Source organism: Cetorhinus maximus, chromosome 2, assembly GCF_964194155.1.
Source record: "Cetorhinus maximus chromosome 2, sCetMax3.hap1.1, whole genome shotgun sequence".
NCBI lineage: Eukaryota > Metazoa > Chordata > Chondrichthyes > Lamniformes > Cetorhinidae > Cetorhinus > Cetorhinus maximus.
Genome location: NC_135880.1, coordinates 179744394 through 179763301, shown reverse-complemented (window position 1 = coordinate 179763301; position 18908 = coordinate 179744394). Strand labels below are relative to the sequence as shown.

General features: G+C 42.3%; 2 protein-coding genes across 7 annotated transcripts in view; both read left to right on the top strand.

Moving 5' to 3' along the window:
• The window catches only part of LOC144668223 (phosphatidylinositol 4-phosphate 5-kinase type-1 beta-like), a 387051-nt gene that overhangs the window by 221553 nt on the left and 146590 nt on the right, over window positions 1–18908 (top strand). The window lies entirely within an intron of this gene.
• LOC144668132 (tight junction protein 2-like) overlaps window positions 1–18908 on the top strand; it is a 113219-nt gene that overhangs the window by 25144 nt on the left and 69167 nt on the right. Inside the window, exon 2 of one of the 4 annotated variants that reach the window (XM_078529898.1) lies at window positions 2055–2122. The exons of the other annotated variants lie outside the window; for them this stretch is intronic. Within the exon in view, the coding sequence (XP_078386024.1) occupies window positions 2090–2122 (33 nt within the window). The 5' untranslated portion in view covers window positions 2055–2089. The remainder of the gene's footprint in view (window positions 1–2054; window positions 2123–18908) is intronic. 4 annotated transcript variants of the gene reach the window in all.

Genomic DNA, 18908 nt, shown 5'->3' with positions numbered 1-18908 from the left:
GCGTAACAGCCATTTTTATGCAGGACTTTATCAAAAGCTTTCTGGAAGTTTGGGTTCATTATGTCATAGAGCAGCCTATTGTGAACCTTCTGACAAAAGGTCAAGGGTGACAGTAGAACCTACCTCTTCTTGAAACTGTTGACTGCCGTTGATTAGATAAGTTTCACACAGGTAATCTTCAAATCTTTCCTAATGATGATTCCCATTACTTTTCCAATTTGTTGCTGCAAGACTAACGGACCTCTAGTTACCTAAATTTGCTTTATTTTTAGGATATTTTCGAACCAGTGGAGATTTCCTTTGTCTTCACCAGCTCCTCTCTGTTTTCAAATCCCTCCCCATGGCCTTGCCCTCCCTATCTCACACACACACACACACTCTCTTTCTTTCTCTCTCTCGCTTTCTCTCTCCCTTTCCTTCCTTGGTTACTTGTGCTAATACCTTTTGATAAACAGTTGTGTGAAACACCTTGGGATGATTTGCATTAAAGGAGCTACAGATACAAGTTATCATTGGTGGGGTGTTACCTTCTGTATTGAATACTTTTTGGGAAGTAATTATTTAATATAAGTCAACTATTTTCAAATTGTCTTTCAACTCCATGCTTGTGTAATTGAGGGATATCAATTTTTCTTTTCACTTATTATTTACAATAGTTCACAATACCAGAAAATGTTCTTGTTGCATTAGTGTCCACAGCAATGCTAATTTCTAGCTACTGTACCGGCCTGTCTTAGCTGTGTTGAAAATTCTTGTATGGTAGTGGCTTTTCTAACACTTCCTCCTAGAAGTTTTATAGTTTTTTTTTTCTCTTGCCTCAGTTGCTAATCCAAATGGAACAATCTTTGTTTTGCCCTCTCTTATGTTTGGTTGTCACAGTATAAATGTATTTTATTGGTTTATGCTTATGCCTCATTCCCTATTCTATTGAAGTTTTGTCTTGGTTTGGTGGGAAATGGTGGCATAATGGTAATGTCACTGTACTAGTAATCCAGGCTAATGCTCTGGACATATGGGTTCAAATCCCACCATGGCAGCTGGTGGAATTTAAATTCAATTAATAAAGCTGGAATTGAAAGCTAGTCTCAGTAATGGTCACCATGAAACTATCACAGATTGTTGTAAAAACCCATCTGATTCACTAATGCCCTTTAGAGAAGGAAATCTACCATCCTTACCTGATCTGCGACTCCAGACCACAGCAATGTGGTTGACCCTTAACTGCTCTCAGAAATGGCCTAGCAAGCCACTTGGTTCAAGGGCAAATGGGGATGGGCAACAAATGCTGGCCTTGCCAGTGACACCCACATCCCATGTTTAGTCATGTGATGGTTGTCATTAGCTAGATCAACCAGTACCAAAATTTCCTGTCTGCTGGTGTCTCCATGCTTCTGCAGCCCCTGCTCTTCTAGGTAGTACAGGCTGCAGATTTGGAAGGTGCCGTCAAAGGAGGCTTGGTGAATTGCTGCAGTGCATCTTGTAGATGGTGTGCACTGTTGTGCTGATGGTGGAGAGGGTGAATGTTTAAGGTGGTGGGTAGGGTGTTGATCAAGTGGGGTGCTTTGCCCTGAATGGTTTTGAGTTTCTTGAGTGTTGTTGGAGTTGCACTCATCCAGGCAGCTTATGCTTTGGAGTCAGGATGTTTGAATGAAAGCTAGGAAATTCAAGAGGAGCTCAAAACTAAGATAAATGTGAATTGACCAATGAGCAACACTAACACACACTGGTTTAAATGTCAGCTGCAGCTCAGTTGGTAACTGTCTTGTCTGACTCAAAATGTTGTGTTCAAGACCCAATCCAGAAAGGTGAACACAAATCTAGGCTGACACTCCCATTGCAGTACTGAGGGAGGACTGCACTGTCAGAGGTGCCATCTTTCAGATGAGACATTAAACTGACTGGATGTAAAAGATCCCATGGCACAATTTCAAAGAAGAGCAAGGGAGTTCTTCCTGGTGTCCTGGCCAATATTTATTCCTCAACCAACATCACTAAAACATATTCTGTTCATATTCTGACACAAACTAACTGCTGCATTTCCCACTGCACAACAGAAACTAGACTTTCATTGGCTGTAAAGTGCTTTGGAATGTCCTGTGGTTGTGAAAGGCGCTTTATAAATGTAAGCTTGTCTTTCTTTTTTTTACCAACTGTAAGGTCAGAGATGGTCGATCTTTTTATAGTGTGCTGCAGTAACAAGACATTTTGTCAATAATCTGTTTGGAACAGTCTTTTTGTTTACTGAGTGTCCTTCTGCCTGAGTTTCTACATGAGCATTCTTCAATCTGCATCCATTGATTTTTCTTTTTGATCCATTGTATTAACTGTGTTCCACTGATGTACAAGCTGCACTGTCCCTTTAGTACTTGCACATGTTTGTACAAATGAAGTTCAGGATCAACATTTAAGGCAACATATTGGATGGTTGAGCATTAAGTGGAGGCTGACTCTCCCAGTGCAGTACTGAGAGAGTCGGAGGTTGTCTTTTCAGATGAGATGCTAAACTCAGGCCTTACCTGCCCTCTTGGGTGGTGTACACAATCCCGTGGTGCTCGTTCAATAGTTCTCCCCGATGTCATGGTCATTATTTATATCTCAATTAACATCACTGAAGAAACAGATTATCTGGGCCATTAATCATATTGCAGTTTGTGAGAGCTTGCTGTGTGTAAATTGGCTGCTATGTTTCCTACATGGCAACAGTGACTGCATTTCAAGTAGTACCCAATCGGCTGTTAACTGCTTTGAAATGTCCTGAAATCGTGAAAGGTGCTATAGGAATGCGAGTCTTTTTCTCTTTGTGAATTGAACCCCCCCTGTGGGAATCCATGAAGCAAAATCATTTTTTTTTTTGAGCTCCGACATGAGAAACAGTATCATTCCGTTTTCCCAGGGTTATGCTGTGGAATACTCTTGCAGCTTTTCATGGGATTCGGATCTTGTATTTTTAATAGTTACCAAATGTCTGGACATATCAGATATTCAGGGCATGATCAAATGTTCAGGCATTTGAATTGCAGATCAAAAATATTTCCAGAATGTGGAAAGTACCTCGAGGGGAAAACTGTAATCGCAAGATTGGTGCTGCCAGGGAAAATTGAATCAAGAACTAGGTTAACGCACCCAAAACCCAAGCACATCACTCTCTGCCCACTCCTGGTTTGTGGAGCTGAACATTCAGACCAATCTCCACAGGAGCTAACAAAACCAACAAGCACGGTAACAGCTGATCCTCCACCTCCCCACCCCCAAGCTTCTGCAACATAGTTTTAAAAAAGTTTTGTTTGATAATTGCTCCTGCGAAAAGCCTTGGGGCACTTCAGACCATAAGACATAGGAGCAGAAATTAGGCCATTCGGCCCATCGAGTCTGCTCCGCCATTCAATCATGGCTAATAAGTTTCTGAACCCCATTCTCCCCAAAACCTTTGATCCCCCTTTCCAATCAAGAACCTATCTATTTCCATCTTAAATACACTCAATGACCTGGTCTCCACAGCCTTCTGTGGCAATGAATTCCATAGATTCACCACTCGCTGGCTAAAGAAGTTTCTCCTCATTTCTGTTCTAAAAAATCTTCCCTTTACTCTGAGGCTGTGCCCTCGGGTCCTAGTCTCTCCTACTAATGGAAACATCTTCCCCATGTCCACTCTATCCAGGTCTTTCAGTATTCTGTAAGTTTCAATCAGATCCCCCTCGTCCTTCTAAACTCCATCGAGTATAGACCCAGAGTCCTCAAATGTTCCTCATACGTTAAGCCTTTCATTCCTGGGATCGTTCTCGTGAACCTCCTCTGGACCCTCTCCAGGGCCAGCACATCCTTCCTGAGATACGGGGCCCAAAATTGCTCACAATATTCTAAATGTGGTCTGACCAGAGCCTTATAAAGCCTCAGCAGCACATCCCTGCTTTTATATTCTAGTCCTCTTGAAATAAATGCCAACATTGCATTTGCCTCCTTAACTACCGACTCAACCTGCAAGTTAACCTTAAGAGAATCCGGGACTAGGACTCCCAAGTCCAAGTACTAGGTTGAAGGCTCTATATGAATGCAAGTTGTCGTAGAATTTTGCTAGACTTAAGACCCTTTATTTTTGTCGGTGTCTTTTTGCTCTTCAGCACCATCACCACCCTTCAATTCCTGGTTGTATCATCAGATGTCTTCATTTTTCTGCTTTTAGGTGAGTGTTTGTAAAATAGCACAACACAGAAGGAGGCCATTTGGCTCTCCGAGTTTGCACCAGCTCTTTTGAAGAACATTCCACTCCCTGGCTCCTTCCCCATATCCCTGTGTATTTTCTTTCCTCATTCACGTATGTATCTTATTCCCTTTTGAAGGTTACAGCTGAACCTGTATCCATCGTCCATCCTATTCCAAACCCTGATGACTTGTGTTTTTATTTTCAAGTCTTTAATTTCCTCTCGCACTTCTGATTCTTCTTCTAATCACTTCAAATCTGTGCCATCTGGTTATTGACCCTTCAACCATAGAGCAAAATGTTTTCAATTTAAACCTTTCACGACCTGGAGCACCTACCCAATTCCTCTTGGCTTTCTCCATTCTCATGAGAATAATCCCAGCTTCTCCAATCTCTCCATGTAACTGAAGTTCCTCATCTCCTGGAACCATTTCAGTAACTCTCTCTCTCTCTCTCTATGCTCTCCAAAGCCTGTCATCATTTCTAAAGTGTGGCACAAATGAAACATGGGCCATTAAAACCATAGCCACAGAAAATTATTGGACAATCTCACGAAGTGATGTTGACATTTTCGTGTTGTGTCCAAGAGACAATGCCCTCTTCTAACTGAGTGATAAAATTCCGTAAATTCCAGTTTAGATTGCCGTGTACCTCAGTTAATATACAAAGGTTTACTTCTGTGTGCTTATCGCACAATCAGATTACGATTTTACCAGAAGTGCATTGTTTGAAAGGAATTTGTGCTTCAGTAGAATCTCAAAATCTAGAGAAATAAACTGGTTTACCTTGGCAACTACCTTAACTCTCATGGTGATCATTTATTCACCTCCTTATGTGCAAAATTTTGAAAAATTGGTTGGAAAATTTTATTTTCAAAAAGTATTATAAATTTGGGAGTATTTTCCTCCAATGTGTTTGGCATAAGCTGCCCCTGGAATATTAAATTGCCTTCCTCTTGGAGATTGAAGCCATTTTCAAACTCTATACCGTCATGTTGTTATTTCCTGTTCCTACTTCTAGAAATGTTTAAAATTTTGGTTTTATTGACGTGCAGAAAGTGACACTGTAGTAATGAATACTCAATTAGGACTAGTTTGGGGTCAGCTGCGGGTGATTTTCTCTCCTAAGTAAAAAGGTTGTGGGTTCAAATCTCCATCCAAAATCTAGACTGATACTCCACCAATACAGAGGGAGTGCTACACTGTCCGTGGTATGGTTCGTTGGATGAGATGTTAAATGAAGAGCTCATCAGGTGGATCTAAAAGATCCATGGCACCATTTTTTTGAAAAAGAGCAAAGGCTTTCTCACCAGTCGCTTCAGGCCAATATTTATACCTCAACCAAAATCACACAAACAGATGATTGTATTACTGCTTGTGGGATCTTGAGTGGAAAATTGGCTTCCAGCTTCCCAACTGCAACAGCTACACTCTGTTATCATCACTGGGTCCTAGATGAGGTTGTTCGCAGTCTGCATTTATAGATAATGTGGAAGCAAGGCTGTTGGTAAACTTAAACCTTTTTATTGAACATTATACTAACTATATACAGCTTAGCACAAGACTCTACATAGAACTATCTCTCAGCGTACTATCATGTAATCATACATCATTGACGTAGACTCTATTTACATATTTAACATTGACGCTTTATACTGCAACACCACTTACAAGTATTTCTTTGGTTGTAGGGAGTGTCCTGAGGTTGTGAAAGGTGCTATATAAATGCAAGCAGGTGCAAATAAGCCACAAGTTTATGGATGATGCACAGTTAATTGTGCAAGTTTAGAAGCTTGGAAGAATGTAATGTCTGGTGGATATGGACACATGTTTGGCAACTGACAATTTGGAGAACTGCATTGTTATGTCATGGGCAAAACCAATGCTAAAATGAATACTTTCATTTACATGGTGCCTATCACCACCTCAGGATTTCCCAAAGTGCTTTTTTAAAAAAAAAATTCATTCACGGGATGTGGGCTTCGCTGGCTGGGCCAGGATTTATTGCCCACCCCTAGTTGCCCTTGAGAAGGTGGTGGTGAGCTGCCTTCTTGAAGCACTGCTGTCAATGTGGTGTAGGTACACCCACAGTGCTTTTAGGGAGTTCCAGGATTTTGACCCAGTGACAGTGAAGGAACGGCGATATATTTCCATGTCAGGATGGTGAGTGACTTGGAGGGGAACTTGCAGATGGTGGTGTTCCCATGCGTCTGCTACCCATGGCCTTCTGAATGGTAGCGGCCATGGGTTTGGAAGAACCCTTGACGAATTCCTGCAGTGCATCTTGTTGATGGTACATACTGCTCTTACACTGCTCTTGCTATGTGTTGGTGGTGGGGGGGCGTGAATGTTTGTCGATGGGGTGCCAATCAAGCGGGCTGCTTTGTCCTGGATGGTGTCAAGCTTGAATGTTGTTGGAGCTGCACTCATCCTGGCAAGTGGGAGTATTCCATCACACTCCCGACTTGTGCCTTGTAGATGGTGGACGGGTTTTGGGGAGTCGGGAGCTGAGTTACTTGTCACAGGATTCCTAGCCTCTGACCTGCTCTTGTAGCCACAGTATTTATATGGCTAGTCTGGTTCAATTTCTGGTCAATGGTAACCCCAGGATGTCGATAGTGGGGGATTTAGTGATGGTAATGCCATTGAATGTCAAGGGGCGATGGTTAGATTCTTTCTTGTTGGAGATGGCATTTGCCTGGTACTTGTGTGGCGTGAATGTTACTTGCCACTTGTCAGCCCAAGCCTGGATATTGTCCAGGTCTTGCTGCATTTGGACATGGACTGCTTCGTACCTGAGGAGTCGCAAATGGTGCTGAACGTTGTGCAATCATCAGCGAACATCCCCACTTCTGACCTTATGATGGAAGGGAGGTTATTGATGAAGCAGCTGAAGATGTTTGGGCCTAGGACACTACCCTGAAGAACTGCTGCAGTGATGTCCTGGAGCTGAGATGACTGACCTCCAATAACCACAGCCATCTTTGCTAGGTATGACTCCAACCAGTGGAACGTTTTCCCCCTGATTCCCATTGACTCCAGTTTTGCTAGGGCTTCTTGATGCCACACTTGGTCAAATGCGGCCTTGATGTCAAGGGCAGTCATTCTCTCCTCACCTTGGGAGCTCAGCTCTTTTGTCCATGTTTGAACCAAGGCTGTGATGAGGTCAGGAGCTGAGTGGCCCTGGTGGAACCCAAACTGGTCATCAGTGAGCAGGTTATTGCTAAGCAAGTGCCGCTTGATAGCACTGTTGATGAACCCCTTCATTATTTTATTGATGATCGAGAGTAGAGTGATGAGGCAGTAATTGGCTGGGTTGGATTTGTCCTGCATTTTGTGTACAGGACATAATCTGAGCAATCTTCCACATAGCCAGGTAGGTGCCTGTGTTGTAACTGTACTGGAACAGCTTGGCTAGGGGCGTGGCAAATTCTGGAGCGCAAGCCTTCAGTATTATTGCTGGAATGTTGTCAGGGCCCATGGCCTTTGCAATATCCAGTGCCTTTCCCCATTTCTTGATATCACGTGGAGTGAATTGAATTGGCTGAAGACTGGCATCTGTGATGCTGGGGACCTCCGGAGGAGGCCAAGATGGATCATCCACTCGGCACTTCTAGCTGAAGATTGTAGCAGATGCTTCAGCCTCTTTTATCATCCACACTGATGTGCTGGGCTCCACCATCGTTGAGGATGGGGATATTTGTGGAGCAGCCTCCTCCAGTGAGTTGTTTGATTGTCCATCGTCATTCATGACTGGATGTGGCAGGACTGCAGAGCTTAGATCTGATCTGTTGGTTGTGGGATCGCTTAGCTCTTTCTATCACTTGCTGTTTGGCATGCAAATAGTCCTGTGTTGACCAGGTTGACACCTCATTTCTATGTATGCCTGGTGCTGCTCCTGGCATGCCCTCCTGTGCTCTTCATTGAACCAGGTTTGAGACTTCATGGCATCCAGAGTCGATGTTGAGGACTCCCAGGGCAACTCCCTCCCGACTGTACACCACCGCCACCACCGTTGGACCTTACAGACATATCTGTAAGATATGATTCTGTGAGGATGACTGTCAGACTGTTGCTTGACTAGTATGAGACAGCTCTCCCAATTTTGGCACTAGCCCCCAGATCTAAGTAAGGGGGACTTTGCAGGGTCGACGGCTGAGTTTGTTGTTGTCATTTCCGTTGCCTAAGTCGATGGAACTGGATGGACCAACCGGCACACTTTTATTTGAGATTTTGCAGTGGTTTGATACAACGGAGTGGCTTGCTAGGTCATTTGAGAGGGCAATTAAGAGTCAACCATGTTGTTGTGGGTCTGGAGTCACATGTAGGCTAGACCAGGTAAGGATGGTTGATTTCCTTCCCTAAAGGACATTAGTGAACCAGGTGGGTTTTTACAACAATTGACAATTGTGGTTTCATTAGACTTTTTTAATTCCAAATTTTTATTGAATTAAAATTCATCTGCTGTGGTGGAATTCGAACCTGGGTCCGCAGAGCATCACCCTGGGTCTCTGGATTACTAGTTCAGCAACAATACCACCATGCCATCACCTCCCCGAAGTATGCTTTAAAGTGTGGTCACTTTGTATTGTAAATGTAGTTGCCAATTTGTGCACAGCGAAGTCTTCAGCTGGGAGTGTCTCTCTAGATTTTGTGCTTGGGTCTCTCCAGTGGGACTTGAACCCACAACCTTCTGGCTCTGGGCCAATGTGAAGCCCACTAAGACAAAGCTGACACCAAGAATACAATCACCTTGCAGGGAATAGAACCAAAAGCTGTGAAGTAGGAATTATATTGATCATAGGTCTCAAGTTTCATGACTAATGCCATGAAGAGAATATAACTAAAACCGATATGGTGTTGCATTCACAGGACTGTCCTATGTAATTTGAAACCTATCATTTTGGGACATCTAACTTTGGTTGAGCCGTATTTAGAATATTGTGCCTGTGAGTGACACTGGTGAGTGACACTGGGGCCTTGGAAAGTGTTCGAAGGACAGTACAAGATCGTGGTTTGTTTTACCCCCAAGTTAAAGCCCCACAATTATTTAGACAGCCTTAAACAATTGGGTCCATTTACTTTGATCACCTCTACGTTAAAATTCTGGCCCTGTTTTCCAATCTGTCTATGGGCCTCCCCACCCCTACCTTATCTCTAGCTTTCTCCAGCCCTACAACCCTCCAAGATCTCTGCTCTCTTCCAATTCTACCCTCTTGAGCATCCCCAGTATTAATCGCTCTACCATTGGTGACTGTGCCTTCAGCTGGTTAAGCCCTAAGCTCTACAATTCTCGACCCCGCTGCTTTTTCTTCCCTTTTTTAATATGCTCCTCAAAACCTACCTCTTTGACAAAGCTGTTAGTCACCTGTCCTAATATTTCCTTATGTGACTCTGTCTTATAATAAAACATCCCAGTGTGCTTCTATAGAGGCATTGGTTCCTGACTGGGCCAGAGATCAGCTCCTTAAAAAAAAAAGCAGGTGCTATGTAATCCAAAGTCAAGGTCACTGTGGTCTCCTGGACTAGTTCCGATTACCAGAGGAATGGGGTTGGGGGTTGCTGTTGGATAGTGAAGTGGCATTTTTGAGGTTTCATGGCTCCTGGTGGGGAGGTAGTTACTGAATTGTAACGTATAAAGCATCCCACTGTCTGGGACAGGCTAGATGAACTAGCTAGTTTGACATTTTCATATGTACCTATTTTTAATTTTAGTGTCAAGACAACTCTCTGGAGCTGCATATCTGGTAAAGAAAGATTCCTGAAATGTTAATTGAGATTCCCTCAGTCCTGCACTGGGAGTGTCAGCCTCTATTTGTGCTGAAACCTCTACATTGGGACTTAAACCCACAACCTTTGTAACTCAGGTGAGATACCCACTGAACCACACCTGAATATACATGTACGCCCACTGACACATTATGAACCTCCTGTTTTGCTTTAGAGAGAGGTACTTCACATTCTATTTGTATTGGGTATAATTCTTGATGGAGATTAGTTAAAATACAACTGTGGATTATAGTATCACAGTATCTTTACAGTGCAGAAGGCCATTCAGCCTATCGAGTCTGCATTGGCTATCTGAAGGAGCATTCCACCTAGTTCCACTCCCCTGCCCCATCCCCCTAACCTTGCACATTCTGCCTTTTCAGGTAGCAATCCAATTCTCTTTTGACTACCTCGATCGAACCTGCCTCCACCAGCTTTTCAGAAAGATTGTTCCAGAAGGGATTTGATAAAGTGCCATATGAAAGGTTATTGCAGAAAATAATAGCTCATGGTGTAGGGGGTAACATTGGCTAGCTAACAGGAAGCAGAGATTTGGCATAAATGAGTCTCTTTCTGGTTGGCAGGACGTGACGAGTGATGTGCCGCAGGGATCAGCGCTGGGACCTCAATTGTTTACAATTTAAATATAAATGACTTGGATGAAGGGACCGAAGGAATGGTTGCTAAATTTGCTGATGAGACAAAGATAGGAAGGAAAGTAAATTGTAAGGAGGTCACAAAGTGACATCGGTTAAGTGAGTAGGCAAAGATCTGGCAAATGGAGTATAATGTGGGCAAATGTGAAATTGTTCACTTTGGCAGGAAGAATAAGAAAGATGCTTATTCTGTAAATGGTGAGAGATTGAGGAGCTCTGAGATTCAGCGGGATCTGAGTGTCCTGAGTGCATGAATCTCAAAAGTTTAGAATGCAGGTACAGCAGATAATTAGGAAAGCTGACAGATGTTATCATTTATTGTGAGGGGAATTGAATACAAAAGGTTATGCTTCAGTTGTATAGGACATTGGTGAGACCACCATCTGGAGTATTGTGTACAGTACTGCCACCTTATTTAAAGAAAACTATAAATGCACTAGAAGCAGTTCAGTGAAGGTTTACTAGAATAATACCAGGAATGGGCGGTTTGTCTTATGAGGAAAGGCTGGACAGGTTAGGCTTGTATCCACTGGAATTTAGAAGAGCAAGAGGTGATTTATTTGAAACCTTTAGGATCCTGAGGGGTCTTGACAGCGTGGATGTGAAGAGGATGTTTCCTCTTGTGGGAGAATCTAGAATTAGAGGGTCACTTTTTAAAATAAGGGGTCGCTCATTTAAGACTGAGGAGAATTTTTTTTCTGAGGGTTGTGAGTCTTTGGAACTCTCTTCCTCAAAAGGTGGTGGAAGCAGAGTCCTTGAATATTTTTAAGGCAGAGCTAGGTAGATTCTTGATTAACAGGAGGTGAAAGGTTTTTGGGAGTAGGCAGGGATGTGAGGTTGAGGCTACATTCAGATTAGCCATGATCTTATCGAATGGCGGAGCAGGGTAGAGGGGCCGAGTGGCCTAATTCGTATGTTTAACTCCAACCACCCTCTGGGTGAAAAAAAACTTTTCCTCACATTGCATTTACTCATTTTGCCAATAATTTTGAATCTGTGCCCTCTAGTTCTTGATGTTCTCTTGAGCGGGAACAATTTCTCACTATTTACCCTGCCCATACCCTTCAGGATCATGAATACCCCTATCTAGCCTCCTCAGCCTTCTTTTCTCCAAGGAAAACAGCCCCAACCTCTCCAATCTATCCTCATGGCTACAGTTCTTCAACCCAGGAATCATTTGTGAATCTCCTCTGTACCGTCTCCAATACCTTCACATCCTTCCTCAAGTATGACGCCCAGAACTGGACGGAGTACACCAGATGAGACCTAACTAGCATCTTATAGAATTTCAACATGATCTCCTTACTCTTGTACTCAATGCCCTTATTAATAAAGTCTAAGATACTATATGCTTTATTAACAGCTCTCTCAACATGCTCTGCCATCTTCAATGACCTATGTGCGTATACACCGAGGTCCCTCTGTTCCTGCACCTCCTTTAGAGGCTCTCCCTTTATTTTATACTGTCTCACCATATCTTTCCTGCCAAAATGAATCACCTCACATCCCTGCATTGAACTTCATCTGCCATTTGTCTGCCCAATTCACCAACATGTCTATGTCCTTTTGAAGTTCAAGGCTACCCCCATCACAGTTGGCCACATTTTCCAATCTTCATATCATCTTCAAATTTTGAAATCATGTTCTGCACACCACAGCCTAGGTCATTAATATATATCTGGAAGAGCAAGGGTCCCAACACTGACCCCTGAGGAATCCCACTACAAACTTTCCTCCAATCTGAAAAACAACCATTTATCACTACTCTGTTTCCTGCCACTTGGGCCAATTTCTTATCCAAGTGCCTATTTTTCCCTTTTATTCCATGAGCTAGAATTTTGCTCAAGTCTGTGTCGCACTGTATCAAACGCCTTTTGAAAATCCATATACACCACATCAACAGCGTTTTCTTTATCAACCTTCTCTGTTACCTCCTCAGAAAGCTCCAAGTTAGTTAAACATGATTTTCCCTTGATGAATCCATGCTGGCTTTCCTTGCATATCCTGCACTTATCTAAGTGATTATTGATTTTATCCTGTACTATAGTTTCCAGAAGTTTCCTTACCACTGAGATCAAACTGACTGGTCTGTAGTTGCCAGCTTTATCCTTGCATCCTTTTTTGAACAAGGGTGTAAAATTTGCAGTTCTCCAGTCCTCTGGCAGTTCCCCTGTGTCTAAGGAAGACTGAAAGATTATCAGCAGTGCCTCTGTAATTTCCACTCTCACTTCCCTCAGTACCCTTGGATGCAGCTCATCCGGTCCTGGTGCCTTATCTATTTTAAGTAAAGGTAGCCTTTCTAACATCTCCTTCCTCTCGATTGTAAGTTCTTCTGGTGTACCAGTTACCATCTCTCTCACCTCAGCCTGGGTAGCAAGTTCTTCCTTTGTAAAGACAGATGTAAAGTACTCGATTAATACCTCTGCTTTTTCTCCAGCCTCCGCATGCAAGTCCCCTTTTTTTTGTCCCTAATCACCCTACTCTTTCTTTTACTACCCTTCTTATTATTTACTTGCTCATTGAAGACCTTGGGATTCCCTTTATGTTCGCTGCCAGCCTCTCTTCATGCTCTCTCCTTGCTTTTCTTATTAGTTTCTTCACTTCCCCTCTGGTCCTTCTACATTTAGCCTAATTCTCCTGTGTTTTCTACCTGACATCTGTCGTATGTGCACTTCTTCCTATTCACCTTGCTCTCGCTTATCGTCCAGGGCTTTCTGGATTTATTTGTCCTACCTTTCCCCGTCAAGGGAATATACTTTGACATTGCCTGCAATATTTTATCTTTGCAAGTGGCCCATTGTTCAGCCACAGTCTTTGCTGCCAACATTTGATTCCAACTCACTCGACTGAGATGCATTCTCATCCTATTGAAGTTGGCTTTCCCCCAATTAATTATCCCTGCTCTGGATTGTTCTCTGTCCTTTTCCATGATTAACCTAAACATTATGATACAATGCTCACTGTCCCCTAGAGGCTCTCCCATTGATATTTGATCCACTTGGGCCAACTCATTCCCCAGAATCAGATCCAAAAGTACATGTCCTCTGTTGGACTGGAAACATACTGCTGTAGAAAATTATGACACTTTTGTTTGTGTGTCCCTCATTAGAAGCTGATGGAGGGTCCAGAGCAAGATGTTATAATTCATTTGCTGCCTTAATAGATGCTGTGTGAGAACAACATTTTCTGTTTTCTTTTTAAACTTGATTTCCAGAATTTAATGTTTATTTTTCCAGTCAATATGACACTATAATGAAATTTGAGCTAAGATTTGGTGTTTATATAACCCAAAGAGTACAAATTAAAGTCTTAAAACAAGTTGTTACTGGCACTCTTGCCCAACACTGTTCCCAGTACTTGCTGTACGTTCAGGAGAGAAACACAGCATTGTGATGTGAATAAAAGCCTTTTTTAAAAAAAAATAAAACTGAATTTCTTCAGTGTTTTAGTCTCTTTGAAAACCTGGCAACACTTCTGCCAAAGAATTTTTATCACCAGCTTCTACCATGCTTGTGATGGGAATAAAACTGGAAAAACAATCAAAGGGGAGAGGCGAGTACTATGTGGACAAAACCTCTTTTCAGTCTCCACTTCCCACAGAATTTAATACAAAAGAATTTGTGTTGGAGAAGTGCGTGTGCCGGAGATGGGAAATGTGTTTCTGTGTATAACTTGGAAGATGAAAAGTAGCATTCTCAAGTACATTTCAGTTTTTTTTATAACATATTAGAGGGGGCATTGTGAGTTATGTAGCAACATTTAAAACAGTTTGGTTTAGAACTAATAGTATTTAAATATACTTAATTGACAGAAAGGATGGTTACCTAAACCCATGAATAATAGACCTAAGGCACATGCTTATCCTGATAAAAGTTTTCACTATAAATGATTAAGTTGGACGTTGAGCAAAACTAGAGGCTATCAGTATAAAATAATTACCAATAAATCCTATTGGGAATTCAGGAGAAAATTCTTCCCCCAGAGTGATGAGAATGTGGAACTCGATCACTGAGTGATTGAGGTGAATAGAATAAATGTATTTAAGGGGAAACTAAGATAAACACATGAGGGAGAAAGGAATTCTCTCCCTAAATCACTCCTCCTCTCTCTCTCTCTCTCTTTCTCCCCCTCTCCCCCTCCCTTTAAGATGCTCCTTAAAACCTACCTCCCAAAGGGTAATGTTATTTACTTGAAGTCCTCATTTGGGGTAGTTGCTCCTTGTGATGTGGCCAGTCTTACATTTTTAAATTGAGTTCTATTCCGCCTCCACTTTTGAAAATTGTATTTGACTAATGTTTTGCAAGATGCAGTGCAGAGAATAACGATATTGTAGATGATATGGTGACATGGGCGGACACTAGGTGATTGCTCCTTCAGAGAGCCAGCACAGGCACAACGGGCTGTAAGCACTCTGTGATTATTAATCTTATATACAGAATTCTGTCATCAAATGTGCCAGTTGCCATGAACACAAACCCTTTTTTAATTGTGCAAGTAGTGTCAGTGAATTAATCCAATCTCAGTGAACAGACGAAGGGTTCCATTGAGAAACCATTCGATTGGATTAGCAGTTTCAATCTTGAACCATGGCCCACTATAATGAATCCGCATGGTTTTAAAGTGGTCTTCGATACATGTTTTAATACTTTGTAAACGGCTGGGGGGTTTTAAAGATAACAATGGTGCTTAAACCAGTGCTGGTGCTGGATACAGAGACTTTCACCAATCGCTTTACTGATTGTAAAATGCAAAGTACCTTTTGGCGTAGGTCCCAAAGTGTCATAAAAGGTTTTGCTGGAAGAGAAAATCGTTCCCACTTAGGAGGGAAATAAAATGCTAGCTGTATCAGAGATGCCGAGTTAGGAGGGGTTTTAATATAGGGAGAAACTGTTTCCACAGACAGGAGGGTCGCTAGCCAGACGACACAGATTCAAGATAATGAGCAAAAATGTCAGGGATAGGTGGGAGAGATGAGTTTTTGTTTTTGGTTGGCAATTATGATCTGGAAGTGGATTCGACAGTAACTTTAAAAAAAAACATCCATTTTTTGTTTTGAAAGAAAAATGCAGGGCAGTGGGATTAATTGGATAGTTCTTTCAAAGAGCTAGCACAGGCATGATGGGCCGAATGGTTTCCTCTGGTGCTCTGGTTGCTTGCATAAATACACGGTATATGTCCAGATCAGTAGCGCCAGGAGAAAAAAAAAGACTCATTGTTGAAAGATTAATTGTTTACACCCCCACCCCCCAACATGGTGTATACATGAGACAAAACACTATTCCTGCAACCTTCGTAGTTACCAACTCTGGTTGGATGCAGTCCTGGAGGTTTCATCACATGACCTGCACCTCCAACTGCCCCACCCAGTCGAATAGCACACGTTTCCCATCTCCAATATTCTCCTAACTAACTTTTATATTATATTATTTTTATAAATTAACTATGCAAAAATGTTCAAAGAAAATATTTAAATGGAGGGGGGTGGTGGTTGTGAGAGAGAAACATATTTTTACTGCTTGGATGTTGCTGCCAGCAGCGTCCCGGCGAATTAACCTTTTAATTCCCTGGAGACTCCAGGGCAATCCTGGAGGGGTTGGCAACCCTCTTTCGTTTGAATGCAAAGTGATGGATCCGAGTTCGATTCACTTTTTTTGTTTGCGGTCAGGACCATCCTCATTGAATCAAACTTTAAAGCCAATTCGTCCCCAATAAAGTGAATTTAACACTTTTTAAAAAAAAATTAAAACAAAATAAATTGGTTCTCGTCGACAGAAGCTGGGGAAATGTTCGGGCGGGCGGGTTTTTATTTTTTTGGATGTGCGATCGTTCACAGGAAGCTAAAAGCGGTGGCGAAGCCTTTTTTTTAAAAAAAAGAGTTGAATCTTCCAGGTACTGGCTCGCCTTGGGTAAAGGGAGAGGGGTGGAAAGAGGGGATCTTTCAGCAGGTTGTCTTTGGCTGCTGAGCTGAGCTGAGCTGAGCCAAGGTGTGGTTTCACCACCAGGATTGGTTCTGGAGTGAGGGGGGGAGCCAGGGTATTGCTGACTGACACTAGCAGAGAGAAAAAAAATAGCAGGAGCAGCAAACTTTTCTAACCTGAGTTTTTTTTTCAATAAAACATTGGAGGTCAGCTTGTTTTTAAACTTTATGAAAAAGTTTGGCATCAGAAAAAGTTTTGTCCTAAGTTTTTAAAAAACTTTTTTTTTGTGTGGAGTTGCAGCCTCCAGGTGCTGAGGGAAAGCCCAGGTGTCTCCTTAGTTCCTGTGGGGGTGTTTTTTTTTAACCTGTCTGCTGATCTCTTAAAATGGCTGTCAGGTTCCAGGATCAGGCAAGTTGTTGGGTGGTGGGGGGAAAAAAGGTTTATTTTTAAAAATTCTTCTTGTCCTTTCTCTGCAGCTTCCGTTTCTCACTCAGCTGAGTCTCCCAGTTTCCATGGAGTTTTTATTTTCTCTTTTTTTTGTTGTTGTTTCTAGGGCTTTACCGGTTGCACACGGTGTTGCTAAACCAGAAAAAGGCGTGTTTAACTATTTAGTGTTTCAGTCTGATCTTTCATTTATTCGCGCATAGCAGAGATTCCAGGCTTTTTTTTCCCCCCCTCTATCAGAATTTGGAAAGTTGAATGTGCTTTATTTAATAAATCCATCTATGTCTCTCTAGTGCCTTAACTGGTATCGTTAATTTTACATAAACGACACAACTTTTTAAACTACTCTAGGCACCAGGTTGCTTCATTCCTCTACCTTTCTGCACTTGGTGGGGGAAGGGAGTCGGTAGGTAGCATTTTATGCAATTAATTACTGATAGCCTTTTCTTACTGCCTAGCATCTATTTTACACCTATGTTCAAATTTGTTATGAACATAGCTGAGTGGGTAGCATGCCCTCACCTCTTGGGTGGTTCTGGAGACTTCATAGAATCAGCCAGCGCAAAAGGTGGCCATTTAGCCCATCATTTTTGTGCTGACTCGCTTTGAAAGAACTCTCCGATTAGTCCAACTTCACCCCCCCCGCCCCTTCCCCGTAGCCTTTGAGCATTGAATCTTGGCTGACCCTCTCAGCGCATTACTGAGGGAGCACTGCATTGTTGGAGGTGCTGTCTTTCGGATGAGATGCCAAACCAGGGCCTCGCCTGCCCTGTTGGGTCGATGTAAATGATCCCAGTGGCGTCGTTTTGAATAAGAACCGAGTGTGTTAGCTTGAGTGTCTTGGTCAATGTTTATCCCTCCCAAAAAGGATGATGTGGTCATTTTATTTCATTACTGAAAGTGGGATCTTGGCTGTGCCCAAATTGGCTGCCCTGTATCCCTACATTACAACAGTGACTACACTTAACGATGGAGCAATGCAATTCATCCAGGAAACTTGTGATTTACAATTCACCGGCAATCTCACCCATTTGGCTATAAAAAGCTCTGGGTGGTCCTGAGGCTGTGAAAGGCGCTATAAGCGTGCAAGTCTGTCTCTTTAACCATTCCAAAAGTCGTCTAAATAATGAATGCAAATAGCAGTCGATAGCTAGTATTACTGGAGAGAAAAACTGACTAGGCAGCAACCTGTGTTGATAACTTCTACAGTTGGAAAATTTTAAATGAAGAAAATCACATTTACTTGAGTGCAGCAAGATATCTTTTTCACTAATATGGCACCCTTAATATAAAACATCACAGGATGCCTTCCAGAAGGCAAAGGAAAATGGCTACTGAAGGGCAAGGGGCGATGAACAGGAGTGATTGAAAGCTTTGTTAAAGAGATTGATGCTGAGTTTTTTTTTTGAAGAGGACAGAGTTGGGCTTTTTGAAGAGTTGGGCTTTTTTTTTTATTTTGGAGGGAATTGCTGTGCGCTTGTGTTATCTCATGGTGTGCCCCATTTAGTTAGATGTATTCACTCGCTCTTCCAGTTTAAAATTTCGTCCTGGGGTTATGAGCTGGTAACAACAACACACTGAGGGCAGCAGGCGTTTGGAACCTTAGTGACCAACGTTCTGTCTCCTTAACCGACTAACTGTTAAGGTTTGAGAAAGATTCCAAGGATCAACAGCAGAAAATCTGGTGAATGAGTATCAAATCTGGTACAGAAGGAGAAATAGTGAGGGAAAGGAAGATTAGATTGAGAGAGAAAAGAAACAGGAAGGAAAACTAAATTTTTTTTTTAATGATAAGTACAGAAAATGCTAGAAAAACTCAGCAGGTCTGGCAGCATCTGAAACAGTTAACGTTTCGAGTCCGTATGACCCTTTGGAGCTCTGAAAGAGTGTCCTATGGACTCGACACTAACCCTGTTTTTCTCTC